Source organism: Vulpes vulpes, chromosome 12, assembly GCF_048418805.1.
Source record: "Vulpes vulpes isolate BD-2025 chromosome 12, VulVul3, whole genome shotgun sequence".
NCBI classification, from domain to species: domain Eukaryota; kingdom Metazoa; phylum Chordata; class Mammalia; order Carnivora; family Canidae; genus Vulpes; species Vulpes vulpes.
This window is the reverse complement of record NC_132791.1, coordinates 20,610,226-20,633,317: the sequence shown is the minus strand read 5'-3', so window position 1 is coordinate 20,633,317 and position 23,092 is coordinate 20,610,226. Positions and strand designations below refer to the sequence as shown.

The following is a 23,092-nucleotide window of genomic DNA, read 5'->3' as shown; positions in this document are numbered from 1 at the left end:
ATTAGGACTCAACGGTGCACAGTGGATAATGCCAGGCTGACAGGTCTGCGCTGTCTGTATCCTGGGGTCTCCACAGAGGCAGGAGGAAGCAGACTCCTGGGAGTCCGTGATATGATCTGCTGGGATGTGGGCAGAAAAGATTAGAATTTCTATTTTTTTAAAAATACTTTATAAGTATACTATGTGAGGTTTCCTCAAAACTGTTTTTACTGAAACTGTATATAATTTAAAAAGGAATAGCGATCACTACTGTAGAATAGGGGGATCCCTCAGAGGTTTTTGACCATGGATGTGACATGACCAGAGCTGATTTAGACAGATTAATCTGGCAGGATGCACAGGACAGCCTGCAGGGGTGGGGCGAGGCGGGGCGACCAGGCAGGAGGCTGGCGCCGCAGGACAGCTATTCACGGTGGAGGAGTAACACCGCCAGCACCGGGATAACGATCGTTACCTTCGTAACCAGGCTAGCAGAGCACCACGCAAGCAGAACCGAGTCCATCCATACACAAGTGCAACAGCATCCTGGCAACGGGCCACAGGTCAGGGTGAGGGGTGCTGAGACACGAACAGGGGTGATGGCCATTGGGAAGAGGAGGTGTCAGAATTGAGAGGCCCTAGTAACTGTGTGACTGAACTCTGATGTTGAGAGAAGTTGGTCGCAGAGGTCTTGCTGCCAGAACAGAGTGGGGAGAGATGGGGATATCACTGAAAGGGGGTACAGGGAAGGATGGTGAGGGGTTTGGGGCAGAGGAGTGTGAAGCCATGGTGCCACACAGAGGCAGAGGCAGTAAAACCAAGTGAGAGCAGCAGCACCAGGTAGTTAACATTTTTGGAATACCCCAGACTGTCTGCTAGGTCATGGGACCTGATTTTATTGTAAATCGGTGCCACAATGCGGACATTAGTAAGTGAACTTCATTGAGGCTCCAGCTGGTGAGTAGCTTGCCTGAGGTTCCACAGCCAGTGGCTGGCAGAGCTGAGGTCTGCAGCCACACACAGCGGACTCTTAAAGCCCGTTTCCTCCCAGGGAGGCGGGCGCAGGGCCTCAGCACCAACTGGCATGACCTGATCAGGGCTGAAAGCTGGCAGGACCACAGGGAGCAAAGGGAGCCACGGTCGCTGGGCCTGGCTTCTTTAGTGACCTCACTGTGATTCTGGAAGACCACAGGCAGACCCCAGACACTTACTTTTTTTTGAAGACCAAGAACTTGTTGTTCTGCAGGATACATTCTCGGTTGTTTGAGATCTGCTGAAAGATGGTCTTGCTGGTCTTGCCCTGGAAGATGATGTTCTCCTGCACCAGGGCCTTGGCACGGCCCCGCACTGCAATGCCATAGGCCCGGAATGAATGGATCCGGTTCTTTATCACCTGGGAGAGACAGTCAGTCTGTCATACCTCAGGGACTGTGGGGAGCCAGATAAGGCAAACATCAGTTATAAAACTGAGGGGTGAGAGCACACTAGGTAGGGCAGCACTGAGCCCTGGGAGCTCAGGGAAGGGCGGTGGAGATCAGGGCAGGCTTCCTGAAGGGGATGGCAGGTAAGCTGCAGGAGCTTACCAGGTGCAGCGCAGAGGACAGCTGCTCTAGGGTGAAGGAGCAACATGCAGAGGCCTGGCAGGGAGGGGAGGTTGTACCAGAGGCAAGGACCCTGGCACCCTGACCGAGGCAACAGTGTGTCCCCCATCCCTTCCTCAGTATTCACAGGTCGAGCCAATGAATTCTTTACTCCTCGCCTAAGTCACTACTCATGAAGCTGCAGAGCCAAAGAGAGGCTTTGGGATGGTAATTTCCCAAGTGCAGGGACGGGGTGCGTCGGGCTCAACAAAAAACCCTAGCACCCAGTACAGTGCTTTCCAAAAAAGGGAGCTCAGAGCTCACCTCTGGGGAGCAGATGCAAAACATACTGTGGGAAGTGCTCTTTGAAGTGGGGGTGGGCATGAGCACCCCTGATGTCCAGAAAAGGGGTACCTCAGCCTCTTGAAAAAAGTGACGGCCCAGCTACAGGACTGAGGTAGAGAAAGGGGAAAAGGCGATGCCGGGTATATAGGGAGCAGTGTGCACACAGGACCTCTTCATTAAGCACCTACTGCATACTAGGTCCTGTGGGAGACTGTTCTGTTAGGGGAGGGCTGAAAGAGCCCTGAGCTTGACCTGGAGACCACAGAGATGCCCCCAGGAGCACCCGCACCCTGGCTCCCTGCTGGGGACTCCTGTCTGTCCTTCAGGACTCAGTGCATGTGCTCCTCCCATGTGAAGCCCCACTGCGTCTCCCAGGCTGGGTGTGGGCAGGAGGAATGTCGTCCCTGTGGTGCTGAGTGCTTCGGGCTTCTCAGGAGCTAGAGTATGAGGGCTGTCCTAGGGCTGAGCCCTGTGCTGGCACCACGCAGTGTACACACACACACGCACACACATACACACACACCTTTGTGTCGGACCTGGGCAAGAGCTGCAGCCCGCTGCCCCGGTTGCCAATGATGTCATTTTCAATGACCACGGTGCTGTCACCCTTGGTGATGATGCCGTGACCTCTGTTGTCATAGATACCATTGCCCCGGAGCTCCACCTTGCACTGGGCCTCGACCTTGACCCCACTCTGGCGGTTGCAGGAGATGCTGTTGTTGGTCACGCGGGTGAGCTGGCCGCTCTGGGCCACGGTGATACCTCTGTCCCCGTTAGCGTGGATCACATTGGTGACGACGTGCAGTGCCTCACTGCTCTGGACGTAGAGGCCTGAGGCTATGGGGGGGAAGGGTTGGGTAGTAGTCAGAAAAAACTTTCGCGGAACTGTGCACCCCAGGAGAGAAGTGGGGAAGAAGAGGCAGCGACACTTAGAACCAGCCCCTGGGAATTACACGTCTTTTAAGACGGATGACAAACTGAGCAGGAGGAAAGCCAGGAACAAGGAAGTGCTGTTCCTTCTGAACAAGTGCTCAGGAAACAGAAAAGTGATGCCAGACTCCTTGGGCTCAGCTGCTCGTGCCACCCAGGCTCTCCTCCTGTGCTCGCGCGCCTCCCAGGTCACCATCCTCCTGCTATTTGCACCTCCTGCAACGGGGTGCTCATTACCTGTTAAAGCTGCCCATTCCACCTCCACAGAGTTGGAATCTGCCTCCTGATTGTTTTGGGACATACTCTTCACAAGGGAAATTCTGTAATTTTTGAATACAAAAATTTATAAGCTAAATATCTAAAATATATTAGAATTTTGAAAAGAAAATGGTATCTGGAATTGTATATGCTTAGAGACACTACAATGCTTTTAGAAAAGCAGCATAAAAAATCAGCAGGCTTAGAGCCACATGACTTGGTCAGGAAGAGACAGTGTGGCAGGGGGACCCGGGGGTGAAGAGGACAATGACTCCCCAGTGGTGACATGCACCCAGCATGAGAGCAAGAGGCACTGGCAGTGCTGGGGTGGAGGGGGTGTGCAGAGGCCAACAGCGGTCCTAGGGGAGCCAGGAGTCTGCAAGTTCCAGCCACCTGCCTGCCACTTCTCCTGTCCTGATGGAGAAGAGCAAATATAAATCAAGTCTCTGTGAATTTATGTGACTTTGCCTGTCCCTCAAACAGGGCCATATGGGGAAAACCCTGAGCTGGGAGGGGACAGAACTCGTTTTTTGCTGGCTCCCACTCTCCCTGCCCTCTGCTGTTCCCAGGGCAGGAGCCTCCGTCGGGAGCCCTGGCCTTGGATCAACTCTGTACATTCCCACCACTCCCCCTCGCCTCAATTCAATAAACAATGAATGAATGTTAGTTTTTATCCAGTTTAAGATAACTGGATAACCCTTATTCTCTGCATAACAAAGAAAAAACCATGATATGCCATCAATTGCAAATGCATGTCCTTAGATGTTAAAATGTGGACAAAGTGTCTTAGAATGAGTTAGAAACATGTATGTGGTGTGTGGGACTTGGTGAGGCACTGACAGCGACAGCGGTGAGGTTCAGCTCCTTGCCTCATGTTCAGAGCCTATCAGAGCTGACGAAACAGCCACAGAAAACAGCTCCTGTCCCAGGGCCCCCAGTAAGTGAGAGGGTAAGGATGGAGGGCACATTCACAGTGGGCTTTGAACTTCAAGTTGTTTGGGCTGTGTGGATGGGGGAAAGGGAATTTCAGGCAACAGAAATAGCAAGAGCTAGGCAGGACTGGAGGTCAGGAAAGAATGGATTTACATTCAGGGAAGAATGTAAATCCAGAGGTCTGGGGTATCAGGTGAATGACCAACAAAGCGAGAAGGGTACCTACGGCAGTGTGAGCACAGAAGGCTCTGGAGCAGGGACACACTCACCTCCATTGTGATTAATACTGTTAGACTCAACGAGAGCTATGGTGACAGGCCGGCGCAGCGGGTCATCATCTTTCTCCAGCTCCGGCTCCCAAAGGATGGCATCTCCGTCCTCGCTGAAGTTCTCCTGGGCTCCATGACCTCCAGGGAACTCGCCAGAACCATCTTTTTGGCTAAACACTGCCACTCCATACAGGCCATTGTAGCTGACGTGGTTACTGGTGACGTGGGGCAGGCTGGACGACATCATCCACACACCACAGCCCTTATTAGCTGGGACAGGAAAAGGAGCTGGTCACAGGCCCTGAGCAGTGGGGGAGGCAGCCCCAGTGCCTCCCCAAGAGGGGAAGCAAAGATGGCACCGGCCTCGGAGACGGAGGCCCTGGTAAGCTAATGGCCTTGGGTAAGTCACTCTATGACTGGAGGCTTCTCCTTCATATAAGAGGGTAACAATCAGGTCAGTCTCACAACCAGAATCATCCCATAGGGTGTAAAAGTGCTCTGGGAACAGTGAAGGCCACACTTCCAGGTGAGAAGCACAGAAGCCCAGAGGGACAGTGCCAAAGGGACCTCAGAGTTCATCCAGCGCAACCCCATCCTGCAGAGAGATGGAGGTGGCCTCTGAGTCCTAGCCCTACCACTTCCTAGCTACGTGACCTTGAGCAGATTATTGACTCTCCGTGTCTCAGTTTTCTCATCTGCACAATGACCGTATCTACCTCAGAAGGCAGTCAGGAGGTTTGAATATGATAGTGCATATAAAGCACCTAGCAAAGGACACATGTCAGCTATTATTATTAGAGCTGCAGTCCAGAGGGTAAGGCTTTGCTCGAAGTCACACATGAGTGAGAACAGTCTCCTTTCTAGGGCTATCCTAGTTCTTCTTCTATTAGATTTCTTTTTTTTTTAAATTATTTTTTATTTATTTATTATAGTCACACAGAGAGAGGGAGAGGCAGAGACACAGGCAGAGGGAGAAGCAGGCTCCATGCACCGGGAGCCCGACGTGGGATTCGATCCCGGGTCTCCAGGATCGCGCCCTGGGCCAAAGGCAGACGCTAAACCTTTGCGCCACCCAGGGATCCCTTCTATTAGATTTCTAGTTCTTTGGATCAGAAGAAAGGTAAGAGTTGGCGCCCATCTGCCCATGCGTCAGAGCCTCAATGGCCCTGTCCTCACACAACTCCCACCTTCTGCTATTTTAAATGGGGATGAAGCTCTCTGCTTTGCTGACCCCTTGGGTTACAAGGGGATTTAGTAGTGGCTTTTGTATTCTGAGAGGGGCTGTGTGGCTGTGGCCTGAGACTGACATTGTCCTTCAGGGCGTATTTGCGGCCCAGGGACAGGCAGTGACTTTCTCCGCACTCACCAGCTAGAGATGGAACCTGGGCTCCCTGCCTCCCTGGCTGGGCTGGACCCCAGACCCCTTCCCCCAGGAATGGGCGCCTCACCATAGATGGTGTTTCCTTCTATTAGCCCTTTGCCTTCATCCCCCACAACCACGCCATCGGAGTAGCCAAAACAGATGAGGTTGCTCCTGAGGACTGGGACTCCTCCACGGCGGATGTCTACACCTCCCCATTGGTTCTCACGGATGACATTTTCTACGGAAAGGCAAAGGAGAGGATCAAGACCCAAGGGCCACCCATAGTGGCCATGAGGATTGGACAGCTTGGAAAGGACCTTCTGGACCAGGACACCCAGGCTGCACCCTGTCAACAGCACCCTGAATCTTGCCTGGTGCTTGACTTTGCAGGGACTGGAGTGCTGTCGGCTTTCCTCCAGGGCAAGGTCTGTATGTACCCTGTGCTCTCGTGTCTCTAGGACCCACTCTATCCAGTGGCCTTCGGGACCGACTAAGAATAGACTGGCCTTGAAGTTCCGGGCCCAAGGCCAGGTAGGGCCGCCTGTCGTGGCGGCTGTTCCTGGAGGGCGGAGGCAGAATCCAGCCACTTCCCTCTGGTCAGGAGAGGACTGACTGCAGCCTTGCTCCCCTCTCCTCATCCACCACCTCTGCGGGAGTGGGCTGAAGAGGCCCAAGGTGAGCCCAGCGCTATGGCTGGACAGACCTCAATGGCCCGAGAGACCCCGTGTGCCCGGTTCCTTCCTGCCTCTTTGACCCCATCTCACCCCTTGCCCCCCTTCACCACACCCAGTCACAGGAGTGACGTCCCTGCTCCCAGGCATGCCAGCTGCGTTCCACAGGCAGCTCCGCACAGAATTCCGGTTCTCTGCCCAGGCTTTGTCCCGTCACTCAGGTCTGGCTTGCATGTCCCCTTCTCGGAAAGGCCTGCCCTGACCACACAATCTTAAATATACCCACATAGTTCCTCTATTACCTTATTTTAATTAATTTCAATAAATTATTTTTTTTAATTTCAATAAATTATATATTTGATATACTATATACTTATATATAATAAAATTTAAATATATATTTATGTAAATATAAATAAAATTAACGTATAATTATTACTTAATCTCTAGAGCACATATCACCCAGATACGTTTCTTTTGTGTATATGTGTGTGTGCATGCTTTTGTTTTCCCCTCCTAAAATGTCAGTGCCCAACAGCAGGAACCTAAGGGAGCCCGTTTCACAGATCTGTTTTGTTCACGACTGTGTCCCCCCTCCTGCATAGAGTATGTGCTCAATAAATGTCTGACGAATGAAGGAAGTCTGGATTCAGTCAGAGGAATTCACCAGGCCAATCTTTTATGTCCTGGGTAAGGCTATTCTCAGTGCTGAGGCTACACTGAGGTACCACGTAGACTTGATCCTGATCTTAGAGAATTTGCTGCCTTATAGTGAAGGAGACTGACACACAGATCACTAAGAAATTAAGTAAGATGTCCTACAGAGCATGCCTGCTGGTTCCCCTGAGTGTCTGCGTGTACAATGGGAGGTCAGGGCAGGCTTCCCTGAGGAAGACATTCAGGCTGAGACCTGAAGGATGAGCAGGAGTTGGTCAGGCAGGGGGGAAATGGGATGGATTTCCAGAGCAAGCCTATACAAGCCTATACAAACGCCAAGAGGAGGGATTCAGTTTGTGTGCCATAAATCTTCCTGACAGGGTTATGTGAGCCATACAGTGAGCTCCTCTGAGCAGAGGGCCGGCAGACAGCAGACACTCTCTCCCTGTTAGGTCCTCCTTGTGACAAGCATGGCCGGTGCATGGAACCGGCATACTAAGGGGCTAGCCGTCTTTTCAAAGGAAAAAGCCAGTAGTCAGGGTGAAGGACTGGCTGGGGGCAAGGCCAGGGACGTTGGCTTGGCTGCTGATTGCTTGGCTGGCCATGGCTCTAGGAGGTTCCCACTCCTACCTGTGATGAGGCCTTTGCCATTCTCATTCACTGCTATGCCAGCTGCACGGCCCTTGAAAATGTGGTTCCCGCTAAAATGGAAGAAGAAGAGAGTTAAGACCTGACCAATGTCATGTGTCAAAGTCAATGGCTGCCCAAGGTGACTACCTTCTCTTGTGCCCTTCCCCAGATGACTCAAGTCCACAGGGGCATAAAGCATTTTCTGAAGTCCTACAAGCTAGGCATCTAAAAATCATCTGTTATCCTGGAGACAAACTGATCCAAAACTAATAAACCTGCAACTATGGCATACAAGTACAACAATATTCACATTTCTGTGACCTCTCTTGACTGTTGCTCACATACATAGTTTGAAATGCATGTCATCGTGGTGCCCAGGTGACAAGTCAAGTCTTGGTAGTGTCAAGAATTCCTAGGAGACTGTGTTAAGCTTATTTGGGCATGATTTGTGTCCAAAGCCTGAATCATTCTCTGCCTATAATGAGCCTACAATCTTCTATTTGTATCCAACAGCTGTTCTTTACCTTTTCTGTTAATCGCCCATCCACTGAATGACAACATAATGACATGCCTTAAAAGAAGAAAAGCAGATTCTTAAAAGGGGGGTTTTAAGAATATCAATGTGGGGAAAAAAAAGAAAAAAGATTATCAGACAATGTGCATGTGAAACCTAACGGGCTGGGTTAGCCACATACGGAAAATACAGGAAAACACGTTCCTGCTCAGAGAAACACACACAGCCCTCACTGCCATGGAAAGGCCTTATGAATGAAAAACCAGACACCTGAGCATGTTTAAGGGCATGCATTGTTTGTGTTAGTCTCTGCAACTTGGTTTCCTGCCTGTTAAAACAAGGCCAGTCACACCTGGACTTAGCACAATCGGGTTATCCCTGGAGGACAGACATTTGCTATTTGTTATTTTTACTAACAGGAATGCTGTGACTTCCTTTCTTCCTGGAAGGGCACCCACCTCTTGTCTTAGGAGGCAACCCTCCTAATTCCTATCATGTGGCTGAGGTATTTAGGTCCAACTATTCATCTGGCTCTTTAGAGCCTAACACAGGGCCTGGCACCTCACAGAATTTCACTGAGTAGGAGTTGGCTAAGTTTTCCCATCTCTTAGGGCAGGGTCCAAATAGTTTACATCTTTGGGGGAAAAAACCCCAGCAAATTGCATGTGTGGATACTAGGGAAGCCACATGTCAACTGCACCTACACCATGCTTTTGAGTTGAACAAGTGAAATCATTTGCTAAAAACATCCCTATTTTTGCTCTTAGGTCTGAGGGCTCTGCTTTGATCTGATTACAATTCAATCAGCAGATGGTCACTGTGGATTTTTAGAGTTCATGGTCACAGACAGTCCTTGGGCTAGGGCACACTTCATCCATATTTCTGAGACCTGTGCCAGAGCAGCAAATGCACGGCTGGTGTGTTTCCAATATAAATCTCACTTCCAGAAAGAACCCATGGCCACTTGGAGAAACAAGTATGTGTGTGTACACAGGGAGGGCAAAATAAAGATGAAGAGCTATCAGAAAACATTTAGGAAAAGGGGAGAGATCACTGTTCCAAAAACCAAGGGTGGGACATTTATTGCAGATGTGCCCAACTGAGCCCTGTGCTTCCTTACAGCCAAAGCAAAAAAAGAAACACAAAACATTATAAAACTTTCACTGGCAAAAAAAAGAAAAAGAAAAAAACCCAAAAAACAAAACCAAAAAACCCTGCTGTGGTTTGCCTTATCCTGAGATCCACTTCAGGGATCTCAAAACCCTCCCCCAGGTCCCTACCTTCCATCACAAAGAAACATAAACATCACAACCTATACTCTCAAAGAGATTCTGTCATTGTTTTTTAAAGATTTTAAAGTAATCTCTACACCCAGCATGGGCTGGAAAACTCACAATCCTGGGACGCCTGGGTGGCTCAGTGGTTGAGCATCTGCCTTTGGTTCAGGTCGTGATCCCGGGGTCCTGGGATTGAGTCCTCACATCAGGCTCACTGAAGGGAGCCTGCTTCTGCTTCTCCCTCTCCCTAGGTTTCTGCTCCTCTCTCTGTGTCTCTCATGAATAAATACATAAAATCTTTAAAACCAATCAACCAACCTACCTACCTCACAATCCTAAGATCAAAAGTCACACACTCCACCAACTGAGCCAGCCAAGCGCCCCTCAAAGAGATTCTATTTTAAAAACCAAGACACCAATCTGACTGTAATAGTCCTTGTTCAAAACTCTTCAGCAGTTTCCCAGGACCCACAAGGTAAAGTCCAAACTTCCCAGACTGGTGTATGGCTACTCTAACAAATTACCACAAATGTAGTGCCTTAAAACAACACAAATTTATTACCTTCTTATTTAGGAAGTCAGAAGTCCGAAATGGATCCTACAGGGTTAAATCAAGGTGTAGCAGACGTGTGTTCCTTTGGGAAGTCTAAAGGGAATCCACTTCTTGTTTTTCAGCTTCTAGAGGCTGCCCAGATTTCTTGGCCTATGGCCTCATCACTCTGAGCTGTTTCTGTTGTTACATTTCCTCCTCCTAGCTCATTCTCCTGCTTCCCTAAGGATCCTTATGATTACATCTGGATAAGCCATGATAATCTCCCCATTTTAAGGTTCCTGATGAACACATCTGGAACATCACTTTAACCATGTAAGATAACACGTTCATGGATTCCAAGGATTAGGAAATGGATGTAGCAAGAGAGCCATTACTCTGCATATCATATTCGATATCTCAAGGTCTGTGTCCCAGCATTAACCTGCCTTTGTAGGCTGATCTTCTACTCAACCTCCTGGGCATCTCGTGGCAGACACACATTTATTACCAGGACATACTCTGAATTTCACTGCCCCTGGGCCCAGAATACCATCCCTCTGACCACAAAATCCTACTTACCCTTTCAGCACAACTCAGTATCAGCTCCCCTCATGCCCTTCCCTGACTTGCTCAACTGGTATCGTGGCTGGCTCCTTAGGCACTTACACGACGGCCTACTGAAGCACTCGTCTTGGTGTCTTCCCCCATGGTTATTTGTGTGTCTGTCTCCAGCATGAGACTAAATTCTATGGGGCAGAGACTGTTCTTACACACTTTCTATATCACTGTCCCCTTACACAGAGAGCAAACACTTAAATGTGTGTTAAATGGATAACACACATACATACAAACACAGTCTCTTAAGGCAATAATGCAAAAGATGGAAAAAGAGCTCTATGACCACTGTTTTCAATAACCTGTACTAGTGAAAAACAGATGCTTAACAGTAGGAATGGTTCAAAAAATAATGGACTATCAAAATGACGGAATGTTCTGAAACCTTCCAAAACTGATCAAGGCCATGCAACAACATGGAAGAGTACAAATGAAACAATCATGGGGGGAAAAAACTACTTCAGAATATATTTGCTGCACATCTGTGACAGTTATTTTTTTTTTTTTTTAAGATTTATTTATTTATTCATTCAGAGAGAGCGAAGAGAGAGGCAGAGACACAGGCAGAGGGAGAAGCAGGCTCCATGCAGGAAGCCCGATGCAGGACCCGATTCTGGATCTCTAGGATCACACCCCAGGCTGCAGGCGGCGTTAAACCGCTGCGCCACCGGGGCTGCCTGACAGTTATTTTCCTAAAGCAAGATCGAACCACTCGTGTCACACCTGTTCTCGGGCCACAGCGTACCATTAGGTAAGTCCTGAGGCTGCCGTGCTCTGCTGCCTTTGCTCACGTTGTTTCCTCTGGTAGGAATGTCCACTCCCCACCTCCATGACAGTACACGTTCTACACATATTGCAAATTCTATCTCTCATGCCCCCTTGTAAATGAGGCCTTCCCATGTCTCGAGTAGAATGATTTCCTCCCTTGGTAGCACTTCAGTAGCACTCATCACAGTCTGCCCCATATGAGAACTGGGACGGCAGCTCACACCGCTGATCCATCATGGCATGCCTTTGTGTTAAGGCCAGATGTAGCCTCTGGATTTTTTTAATCTTTTTTTTTTAATTTTTTTTTTTTTTTTTTTTTTTTTACTTATGATAGTCAGAGAGAGAGAGAGAGAGGCAGAGACACAGGCAGAAGGAGAAGCAGGCTCCATGCACCGGGAGCCCGATGTCGGATTCGATCCCGGGTCTCCAGGATCGCGCCCTGGGCCAAAGGCAGGCGCCAAACCGCTGCGCCACCCAGGGATCCCCTAGCCTCTGGATTTTAACACAGCTTCCTAGGTGGCCACTTTCAACTGAACACACTTCAGGTGAGTTGAAATCTTTATGCCGTCTCTATCTAGAGTTACTTCTGGTCATGCATGTCCTCCATGCTAGAGTAAGCTCCAGGGGAGCAGAGTGCCCCTGTTAACCTTTGTGATCATTATTAGATGGGCTCAGCGATGACTGCTGAATAGAATGGCTACACATTGAACTGGAAGGGAATGCAAACAAAAGCGCTTGTGTTACTATGGTGGGATCAGCGTGGAGTCTTGTCTTTGCTTGTTTGGCTCTACAGTTGTTTCAGTAAACAAAAACGTTTTTGAATGGAGTAAACCCAAGGATTAGGAAAGAGAGAGATCAGCGAGGGAAGAAGGGACCATGGGTGAGGATGGCCTGGGTACAGCATACATACCTCACAACTGGGTTCCCGTGGTACAGGATATAAATGCCAGCCTCCTTATTTGAAAAGATTTGATTGTTCCGGATGATGCCTTTCCCATTGCCAAGGACGACAATGCCGGAACGAAGGCCATGGTGGATCTGGTTACACTGCAAGGGAATGTGAGACAGCACAGAAGACAGATCAGACCTGCCAGCAAGAAGCAGAGTGCTCAAATGCTGCCCCCCAGCAGGGCCAAGGTGAACACAGTGGAGAAAACAAGGCCACTGAAGACCCTTAGCTAGCATACGACCAAGTGAATGGACCACGCTGCTGTCCCACTGCACACATGCACAGCTCTAAGGGAGAATCAAGAGAGAGGAGTCTTCGCCTGCAAGGCATGCCACTGAAAGCTGCTGAGCCCCCAGAGTCCACCCCCTAACCCCTAATCCCTGCTACACTGACACAATCATCTGGCCAGGCCCCACCACCTGGAGGCCTGGGCGCTTACGTCTCAGGGAAGGGCAGCACCCCACTACATGACAATGCTGGTCACCTTCAAGGAGGGGTGAGAGCTCTCTGACTCCTATTCCTCACTTCCCATCCAGGGAGGGCCCATGGAAAGGTGTAGCTCTGGGAGCCTGATTGTTCCATGGGCCATAAGATCACAGAAGGCTTGTGTGCAGGCAGCCCAGGTGGCTCAGCGGTTTAGCGCCACCTTCAGCCCAGGGCCTGATCCTGGAGACCCGGGATCGAGTCCCACGTCAGGCTCCCTGCTTGGAGCCTACTTCTCCCTCTGCCTGTGTCTCTGCTTCTCTCTCTCTAATGAATAAGTTTTTTTTTTTTTTTTTTTTTTTTTTTTAAAGAAGGCAGCTTATGCATTATAAAGACCCTTAGATTTATTTTGAATATCTCTTTGTACAAATGGGGAAGCAGGCCCAGGGTCATACAGTATGAGGCAGAGCCAGACCTGAAACTTAGTTTTCCCATTTCCCAGTTAGCTGCTTTTGCACAGTGACAAAATTTTTAAATAATAAATAATAAAATTGTTTCACTCTGTTAATTTACAGCCTAAATAGATTCCCTACTTAAACCAGGAAGTTAGCAGTTTCTCTTCCAAAAGGATTTCACAAAAACAAAGTTCTTGCCTGCTTGAAAATGTTCCACACTGTAAGCTCTTCTATTCTTATTCACTTTCCAGATTTTCTCCTGAAGGATTTGGCACACTCACTTGGGTAACCACGGCCTAACAGAAGTCCCTCACAGGGCTGAAAAGCTTGGAGAGAGAAGCGTAAGCAGTGGCATTTCCATCCCCCACACCCTTTCACGAAGCCAGGACGGAACAGTAACGCCCCCTTCCCCCTCCACCTGCTAAACTGGCCTGTCCCCTCCATCCCTGGGAAGGCAGCCTCCTCTCATCTCTCTGGCAGCAGTGGTGATAATTTCCTCAGTCAAGGCTGTGCATCGGATGCCAGCTGCATGGCAGAAACGCAGCGAGAGGAAGAGGTTGAAAGAGGACACTGCTGGCTAGGCATGTCTTTTCAAATATAGTTAGGAACTTTCCTTCATCTGCATTTGCAAGGGCAGTCTAATATAATGGGTCAAGAACATCAGCCCTGAGTCAAACTGCCTGGATTTAAATCCTAGCTCCGTCCCTAGCTGTGGGATTTGGGGCAAGATCCTTAGTCTCTTTGTGCCTCAGTGTCTTCATCTATAAAATGGGGATAGTAATTCTACCACCACCCAGGGTTGTGTAAAGATTAAACCAAAAATAAGTAAATACATACAAAGTGCTTAGAACAATATCCGGCATACAATAAGCACAATGCATAAGGGGGGATATTATCTTTTCAAGCCCATAAGGAGTCCAACACATTTCCCAGTTCTAGGAAATGTTTCTTTCAGGGAAGGCAAGAGTGGAAAAAAGGGCTGTTCTCTCATGTCACTGTCCTGTATCCTATCATCTTAAGGGGTTTTCACATTGGTGTAAAATCAAACTCACATGGCCTCAGAATATCCATGAAACAAATAATGTTCAGAACTAAGTATCCTAAATATCTATTTATAGTGAAGAATGATCTAACTTGGTGTTTTATTTTTTTAATCCAGGTGTCTCAAAGGGCAGATTGATCTTTGTTCTTTTTTTTTTTTTTTTAAGATTTTATTTATTTATTCATGAGAGACAGAGAGAGAGAGAGAGAGAGAGAGAGAGAGAGAGAGGCAGAGACACAAGCAGAGGGAGAAGCAGGCTCCATGCAGGGAGCCTGACATGGGACTTGATCCCGGGTCTCCAGGATCACGCCCTGGGCTGAAGGCAGGCGCCAAACTGCTGAGCCACCCAGGGATCCCTTAGATCTTTATTCTTATCAAACTCAGAGCCAACCAGAGCCTATCAGGGCGGAGGAAGTGCTCTTAGAAATGTCCCTGGCTATCCAGTCCTCTTTCTTTTTTCAAAGAGACTTGTCAGGGAGGTGAATTATTCAATGTCACTAGAACATGAAGAAAGGAGACAGAGTCATAAGGACACACAGAAAAGGGCAGGAACCACTTGCAAACAGGAAGCAATATAAATTCAAGATGGCAACATTTACTTAGATTATCTCAGAAGAGGTTTAAGAACCAAGAGCCACTCTGAAAAGAGTATGAAGACAGAGAGAAGTACCAGTATGAGTGGGTTGGACTTTTTCCGGATGTCTATGCCTGCCTCCGCATTGTGGTAAATGTTGTTGCCAGCGATCAAGCCTCCGCCCTCCAAGCGAAGAAAGATGCCTGACGCTCTGCAGCGGTGAATGTCATTCCTGAGCATAACAATCTAGGCAGAAAAGAGAAAGCCATTTGTTTTCTTGTCACAGGTTTTTTTTTTTTTTTTTTTAAACTGCTGGGGGAATACCTCAATCCTTTTCTTACCATCTGCTCCTTTCATGCTATTCCATCACAGGCAAGGACCACCTCTTCCTACCTGGTGGAAGTGAGCTCTGTGCCCTGCTTGGCTTTGCCCTGCAGGCTCCTTACTAATCACAGTGGTTTTTTAAATAAAACCTGGACCGAAGCTTGGCCCCGTGTCCTGTATTCATAACTTGTGAGCAGAATAACTGGATGATGGGACAGAAAGGATCTTCAGAGAAGATGGGATTTGGTGGTCTTCACACTGTATGTGGACTGGAGTTACATGAAGATCTCGCCAGGTTCCAAGGGCACAGCTACAATGAATGGAATCAAGTTCCCATGTGCCTTTGCTAAAATTCACCTACCTGAGAATGTACCCGAGAATAACCTCCCACCTTCTCTTTCACTTTGTAAGACAAAGTCCTATTCTTGTCCATTCTGAATCTTTCTTGGGTGTAGTATCCGGAGGTGCAAAAACCACTGGTACTCCAAACTATGGGACAATTAGAAGTATTGGTACCAGGAAGCCTCCTTTAAACAAGGTACCACATCCCAGCGCACAGCTTATTTAAGGGAATGTATCACCTCTTACATTTTCTTTTCATATTTAATATGTATATTAAAAATTCAGAATATATTTGTATTATTTTAAACAATTGTGTATTAATAAAAATATATTACTTACGATAAACTGTGTGCCACTAATAAACATTATATTGCATTGAAATAAAAGTCTGGGAGAGGTAACAGAAGTACAGTTTCAAGGAGGAGCCTTCCGTTTATCATGGAGAAAGCTGATGAGAGCATTCACTGTTCCCACACTTACAACAAGAACAGAATCATATACAAAACAGAGCCTTTCTTGAACCTATGAGAGAACTGAGGTGCAGGACACCCAAGCCTGAAATCTAAGGAAAACAGGTACCTCCCAAGAGATGAGATGTGAGCACATGCTTGCCTGCACAGATGCAAGCGCCACATGAACCCCTAAGCATCCAGCTATGAGTTTTGGCCAGCTGTTAAAGGCCAAGTGTGAAGCAGTGTCAGTGCAGAAACTCTGGGAGTAGGTGTGTCTGTTCACTTCTCCATGGACCTCACTAGGTACTTGTAGGGAAATACTGGGGACAAGACAGAAAACTGGAGACTGCCTCCCTCATGGTGGAAGCACGGGAAAAACTAGGGCAGCCACACTAAGGCCCTCTTGGAGTTTTCTCTCCAGCTCTCCTGCAGAACGAGCCTGAAACAACTGGGGGAAGGGTAGCAAACCCTGTCACTCTCAAGGGAAAGGAAAAAACCCCATCTCTGGCCCATATCGTTAGAGCTCCCTCTAATGCTGAGGGTGAGGCAGAGCCACTGGAAAGGGCCTACTTCCAAGACCCACAGACCGCAATGACCTAAGACTAAGGACAGACAGGTCCATGAGGGAAAGCCTACCACCAGCGCAGAGGCACAAATGAAAGCAGTCTACTGCTGGGAGGGGCAAGGCCACGGAGACAGCCCCTCTCTGAGAGGCAGAGTAACGCCTACTGGCAAACCTACTGGCAAAGCAGAAGGTAAAGAGCATGAAGCCTATGGTATGAGAAGGATAATCGTAACAAAATCCAAACCAGCTCAATCCTCCCTGTACTGACCCAAAACTTGGTCCTTTAAAGCCCTGGTAAAAGAGGTATGCCCATCTCCACACATGAATGTGACTGACCTCAGTCTCTAAAGACTCAACTTCCAACTAAAAATGACAAGATACACAAAACACCAAGAAAAACGGTTTTCTGTGTGAAATCTGAAGCAATTGAGTTCTGCCATCCTTACTCTCCTGGGAAAGGGCAGAGACGGGTGGCTGCCCTCAGGCCACTGGATCAAGGCTTTGCTCCTGGGCATGGGACCAGCTCAGCAGGCCTGGTTCTCCCCGCCCACACCTCCCTGTTTGTCTGCATGTCACTTAGCATATAATTGTACCTGATGCTGGGTTAGCATGAGATACCATGGGGGCTTTTCTTTTTTTTCACTCAAAAATCCTGAATATTAGTTTCTCAGGTTCCTTGCTAGAGACTCACTTGGAATTCATAGGCTGCCTAATTCCTGCCAAAAGCCCCCAGAGGCAATAGTGTAAAAGGGCTATAAGTAAGGCCGTGTAATGTCATTTCTTTTCAATGACTATCAACTACAACCTGCTCCCAAGTCTGTCTGGCAGGGGACATCTCTCCCCAAAGCTCCAGATCCAGGTAACTAGATGGCATCTCTGCTGGATGTCAGAAATGCCACAAACCTAGCACCCTCGTCTCTACCTCCCATGTTCCTGCTGTTGCCTGAGCCACTCAGGTTGGAAACCTAGGCCTCACACCTTTGACCACTCTTTCCTAAAGCCTTCCTTTCTACCCTTCCAGGCTGCCTTGTCCCCTCCTTTCCACCTCTGGACCACAATTATCCACTGCCCCTCACTGATCTTGCCTCCAACCTTGTTCCTCCCCTCCATTCCATTCCTTGGCTGTCTTCAACTCAGCCTTCACAGCTTAGACACCTCTTCTGGGAAGCCTTTTCCAGTTTGGATCAAAGCCAGTGATCACGCGTCCCTCAATTTTCTCTCATCCAAGCTAAACTTGTCCCTTCTCCTAGGACTTGGGGACATGTTTGAGAAGCAGCATGACATAGTGAAAGGAGGTGGAAGACCTGGGTTCTAGTCCCAGTTCTGCCACTAACTTGCTGTGCGAACCAGGGTAAGTCACATTTGCCCTCTGGGCCTGTGTCCTCTTCTGTAAAATGGGAAGAATAATTTCTGCTCTGTCCAAATCAGATGACAGACATAAGGCAAGGGTATGTTATAAGCTGAAAAGAGGATTAAAAAAAGAAAGCAAAATAACACCACCAAAGCCTTCCTGTGTATAGCCACAGGAGCCCTCTCATTAATCAAAATGTTCCTAGTGATCCAGTAATGCCTCACGTGTCTGCAGAGTGAGCCTCATGACAGCACCTTGCTATTATGTATACACCGCACTGCATAAGTCAGGTTCCGGAAGATGTTTCCTTCCATCTTGGCTCGGCCATAGGAGCAAACGAAGACGCCTCCCTTCCCGTCCCGGAAGAGGCACTTGCGGATGAGGCAGCCCTGCACAGAGCTGGCCAGGCCCATGGCCTCCTTGTCCTTCTGTAGCTCCTGCTGCAGGGAGTTGAGCACTAGGCAACTAGGCAGCTGAATGGACGCTCCTGGAAGTGGTGGGCCTAGAAAGGAGCCCCCCAGGACAGGGCGTGGGCCCTGTACTTGGTAGGACAGTCTGTATGTGAGCTGGTCCTCGTCCTCATCCTCGCCACTAGGACTCAGGCCTCCATCGCTGCTGTCTGGGGTCTGGGCCACCCTTTCCCCATCACTGCCCACCTCTGCCTCCTGTGAGCCAGCCTTGGAGCCTGGCTTTGGGGAGGTAGCGGCTGGGCTGGTAGGGCTTTGGCTGCCTTCAATGACAATGTCACAGGTCCTTGGGCTCCAAGCCTGGTCCCTGCTCTCCAGGTCCAGGGACATCAGAGAGTCAGAGTCCTCTGTGGGAAGCATGCTGGGTGAGGACTTGATAAGCCCTAGGAGATACTTGTAGGCCCAGTTCTTGTCTGCTGATGGGTGGCCCTCAACAGTCACGGAGTTGTTTTCACTGCCCACAAATTCACAGTTTTCCAGGACACACAGGGGCACATTATGCAGAAAAACATGGGTGTTTTTGAAGGTGCAGAACTTCACTTGGCAGGTCCCTGGGCCATGGACCTGGATGTGCCCATTTTCAAAGTTGCAGTTGTCAAACTGGATGTGACCTGATGTTGTCTGAGGAATAAAAAAGAGAAAATAGATAAAACAGGGATAATTGTTTTGCTAGTCAGTACTCTAACTGCTCTTTAAGGAGGGTGGAGCTGGAGAGGCCATCTGTCCTGCTGATCCTGTTCTCTGTCCCACCAAGGGCATGTGTCAGCCCCCACACAGGGGCACAGGGATAGGAAGCTGCTCTGCATCAGAGGGAGGATAATTTGGAGTTGCCTGACTTTCCCTCCTTCCAATCCAAATTTAGTGAGAATATAAACTTTGAGGGGTGAAGATGGAGAAGAGAGAGGGAGGAAGTTGAATGCTCAGAGGGACGCTAGGTGAGATAAGTCAACATGGTAACACAAGAGGTGAGCCAGGAGAGTGAGTGTTGCTCTAGGGATGATCAGGAATGACAAGGAGAGCTTTGGACTTTTACAAACACAAGAATAGGCTGGGATTTGAGCACAATTTTACTGTGCCCCCTGAAGGATGAGGGAGTCCCAGCTTGGTGTCTCGGTTACACGAAGGAAGTGTGAGATTGTGAGGTGACTTGCTAGGTCTCACTCCTTCAGGGCACCTTCACCATCTTCTCAGCCCTGCAGCACCCCACATAGCACCAGCTTGGCATCTGAACTCAGGACAGAGCCAGGCAGAAGCCTGAGGGCTGATATAAGAGAGGCCAGGAGGGGCTGAGCCCTGCCCGGGCGGGGGCAGGCAGCAGGGGAGGCCCAGCCACAGGTTCTGGGAAAGAGTCCAGCCTGTGTAGCAACTGGTATGGGGGGTGGGGGGTGGCACATCAAAGGATAGCAGGCTCTGTCCCTAAAGAGGGGGACAAGGTATCCTGCCACAGCCGGGCAGTGCTGAGCGGTAGTTAAGATGGGCTCTGGGGTCTGACTGCATGGGGTACCCCTCAGCTCTGCCTTTCTCAAGTGTGTTACTTTGGGCTGGACTTCATCTCTCTGAGACTCTTTGTCTGCACTAGAGGGCTTGCCAGCTAACAAAGAACAAGGTAGGGAGCCAGGTACAGAGTTGGCACTCACTAAAAATTAGCTACCATTACCTGGGGTCAGGGACACAAAGAGCAGAGACTCCTCTGGGGTGGGGAAGAGCTGAATCCCACAGCACCACTCACCTGAGCCCCTTAGCTCCCAGGCATGGCTGAGAAGCCCAGCCACTCTATATTCCTGAAAAAGAACTGTTTCCGGATTTCACGCTAAATTCCATCAGATGGATTTGAACCATAAAATGACGGAGTGTTTCATGATTCCACTGAGTAATCCAGACACATCCACCCCTGAACAGTTTTTACATTCTCTGGCAGTGAGCACCCCGGAGAGCTTGGCCCAGAGCTTACTCACTCGCCTTAACCTCTATAAGCTCTTCCTTATGGCTTTTTCCTTGCTGCAGTTTAAATCTATTTTCCCTTACTTGGTCCCCTCTGTAGATGGAACACCAGTTCTCTGGAGGTGCAGAACCATTGCTGGGGTTGTCCTCAGAAGTCACTGAAAACCACTGTGGAATCACCCTGGCCTTTGCATTTTACAGGTAAGGTCATCCTAGCCCCTTGTCCGGTTTTCAAGGGGTGCTAATATATGCCAGGCCCCACCCCATGAGGATCTGTGGCTGCCCTTCTAAAGGAGGAAAGGCTGACTCGAACATATTACTCTAAGAATAAATGTCGTATGAAACGTGAAGGGTGTCGAATCAAACTCTTCTTCTGGGTCTGCAGATCAGCATAGGAGTTGTTCACTAGTCCTTCTGAAACATTCTGGGCCTAAAAAGCAGGCTTTTAAGTTTCCAAGAAATCCAGCACAAGGTAATTTCAAAAGTACTTAGAATTTGAGATTTTTTTTTTTTAAGATTTTATTTATTTATTCATGAGAGATACAGAGAGAAAGGCAGAGACACAGGCAGAGAGAGAAGCAGGCTCCACGCTGGGAGCCCCTTGTGGGACTCGATCCTAGGACTCCAGGATCAAGCCCGGAGCCAAAGGCAGACGCTCAACCGCTGAGCCACCCAGGTGTCTAGAATTTGAGTTCTAACCTCATTAATTATCCACTTGAGAAAGTTACTTAGCATCTCTGAGGCTTTAGTACCCCCACCTAAAAATGGGGATTCCACATCTACTGTCTCCCACAAATGTTTATTGTGGGGATCAAATGAAGTCAGAGATGGATAGTCACCTATGAATACAGGCTTTAGATCTTAGCTCTGTCCCTTACTAAGTCTGAGACCTGGGCATGTCACTTAATCTTGGTGAGTCCCATTATGTTCATCTATAAAACCAGATGGCACTACCCATCTCACGAATGGCTATAAAGCTATACCAGGGACCCAGTAAGTGCAACGTAAATGACTGTAGTATGATGATCATTACAAATCTCAGAGACAATTTGTTGTTACTTGGTAGTAACAGTGGTGATATAATTATTACTGACTAGGTTTGAGTCCTCGACTTATTTTTTAATATAGCTTTCCAGGAATAAAGCAGGAATAAACCTAGTTTCTAGGCAATGTAAAATGTTTCTAGGCAATGTAAAACTGCAAACTCTGCTGTCAGGAGTTATCAACATGTCAATACATCCTTTGGTTTGAATACAGCTTGCATTCTGTGTTCCTAGAAGGTAAGTGTTGGGCTGGTATTTCCTTTTTTTTTATTTCTTTTGAAGTTCGATTTGCCAACATACAGTATAACACCCAGTGCTCATCCCGTCAAGTGCCCCCCTCAGTGCCCGCCTCCCCTTCCTCTACCCCTTGTTTGTTTCCCCGAGTTAGGTGTCTCTCATGTTTTGTCACCTTCTCTAATTTGGGCTGGTATTTCCTAACCCTCTCCTCAGTCACCCTTGGTAAAAGCCTGACCTTCTCTGACCCTCCTCCACAAGGTGGGGCTAACGTGCTAAAGGTCATTGGCTCTGCATAGCCTCTCCTGGCTTTGGCTAACTCTGGGCAAGAGGTGTTCTGTTTCCTGTCACCATGTGGCATACTCCAGGACCTGGCTTTTCCACCTAATTACTTCACCTGGGGTTCCAGTTCGTTCAGTGTGGAAGGGAAGAAGTACAAAGCAGTTTGGGTCTTGAGTCCTCGACTTATTTTTTAATATAGCTTTCCAGGAATAAAGCAGAATGTTGATCGTTACTGATCCCTTACCCGTTTTTCAACTGGTGCAGAGGTCAGAGGAGTGTGTTTTAGGAGTAACGAAAAACTCCCAATTTCAACAACAAAGGGGTTACGAACCCACTGAGAAGAGGCCCAAGTCAGGACTGAAGAGGCCACCCATCTGGATGTGGACACCCACCTTGAACATGAAGGGTGAGAACCAGGCGGGCATGAAGACAAGGTTGCACAGGCGTGTGGTGGAGCAGTGCTGATCGATGCTGGCAAGCAGGGCCACCTCACCCAACTTCCCGTGCCCTACGATCTCCACGGGCACCTTCAGGATGATTTCACCTTGCTCTTCGTACACACCTGGAAACAGCTCAATTCTGTCATACAGGCTGGCCATGGCCAACGCACTGCCCAGGCTGTCAAACTCGTGGCCTGGCCCAACGCTCAGGGTACGGCGTTCCCGCCTCCGACGAAATAAAGAAAAGCAGACGGAGGACTCCAAGTCCAGGGCGTTCTTGGTCCATGTCTTGGAGGCCAGGTAATGCTGCTTGAAGGCCTCCCTCCAAGACTCAGGCTCCACATCAGGCTGGTTGGGCCAGTTGGGGTGGCGGCATTCGGTGCATTCCAGACACAGCTGCCGCCAGCGAGTGCTGTCGAGACTGAGGATCAATTCATACCAGGCTCTGCAAACCAGGCTGCAGCGGCCCAGGTCGGGCAGGTGCAGGTAGGCTAAGATCATGCGCCACAGCTCCAGGGGGAGGCCGCCAGCCTCCATGGTCACCTGAGAGATAGACACAAAACCAGAGAGGTTTTTGCTGACCTTGCTTATAGCTCCCCTTCTTGAAATATTCCCTGCCTTCTCCTGACCCCAAGAGTGTGCAAGCAGACAAGGCACCGCCAATCATAGGACTCTATCCCCTCAACTAGAATCCTCTTCTGGGACTTTTCTACCTGGAGTCAGCAGGGAAGACTCTCTTTTCTCTTGATCAGACATTATATAAGGATATGACCTCTGAACTGCTATCACCCATGCTTCCCACTTGTGGAGAAAACCTTGCGGTACCAGAGCCAAGCAGAAGTGAGGAGGTGAAAGATGAAAAATGAAAAACAGAAAAAGTAAGTGAT

At 48.8% G+C, this 23,092-nt stretch overlaps 1 protein-coding gene across 5 annotated transcripts in view; it reads right to left on the bottom strand.

The window, feature by feature from the left end:
- The window catches only part of FBXO10 (F-box protein 10), a 51,799-nt gene that overhangs the window by 2,885 nt on the left and 25,822 nt on the right, over nucleotides 1–23,092 (bottom strand). For 3 of the 5 annotated variants that reach the window (XM_026013321.2, XM_072727909.1, XM_072727911.1), the window contains 9 exons: nucleotides 22,158–22,748; nucleotides 18,053–18,886; nucleotides 14,861–15,010; nucleotides 12,232–12,368; nucleotides 7,616–7,686; nucleotides 5,743–5,895; nucleotides 4,295–4,564; nucleotides 2,428–2,741; nucleotides 1,191–1,372 (listed from right to left, as the gene is read on the bottom strand). In XM_026013321.2, coding sequence (XP_025869106.2) covers nucleotides 1,191–1,372; nucleotides 2,428–2,741; nucleotides 4,295–4,564; nucleotides 5,743–5,895; nucleotides 7,616–7,686; nucleotides 12,232–12,368; nucleotides 14,861–15,010; nucleotides 18,053–18,886; nucleotides 22,158–22,742 — 2,696 coding nt within the window. In that variant the 5' untranslated portion in view covers nucleotides 22,743–22,748. Of the gene's footprint in view, nucleotides 1–78; nucleotides 674–1,190; nucleotides 1,373–2,427; nucleotides 2,742–4,294; nucleotides 4,565–5,742; nucleotides 5,896–7,615; nucleotides 7,687–12,231; nucleotides 12,369–14,860; nucleotides 15,011–18,052; nucleotides 18,887–22,157; nucleotides 22,749–23,092 lie in introns of those variants that run through there. The other 2 variants (XM_026013325.2, XM_072727910.1) reach the window with 1 other exon arrangement.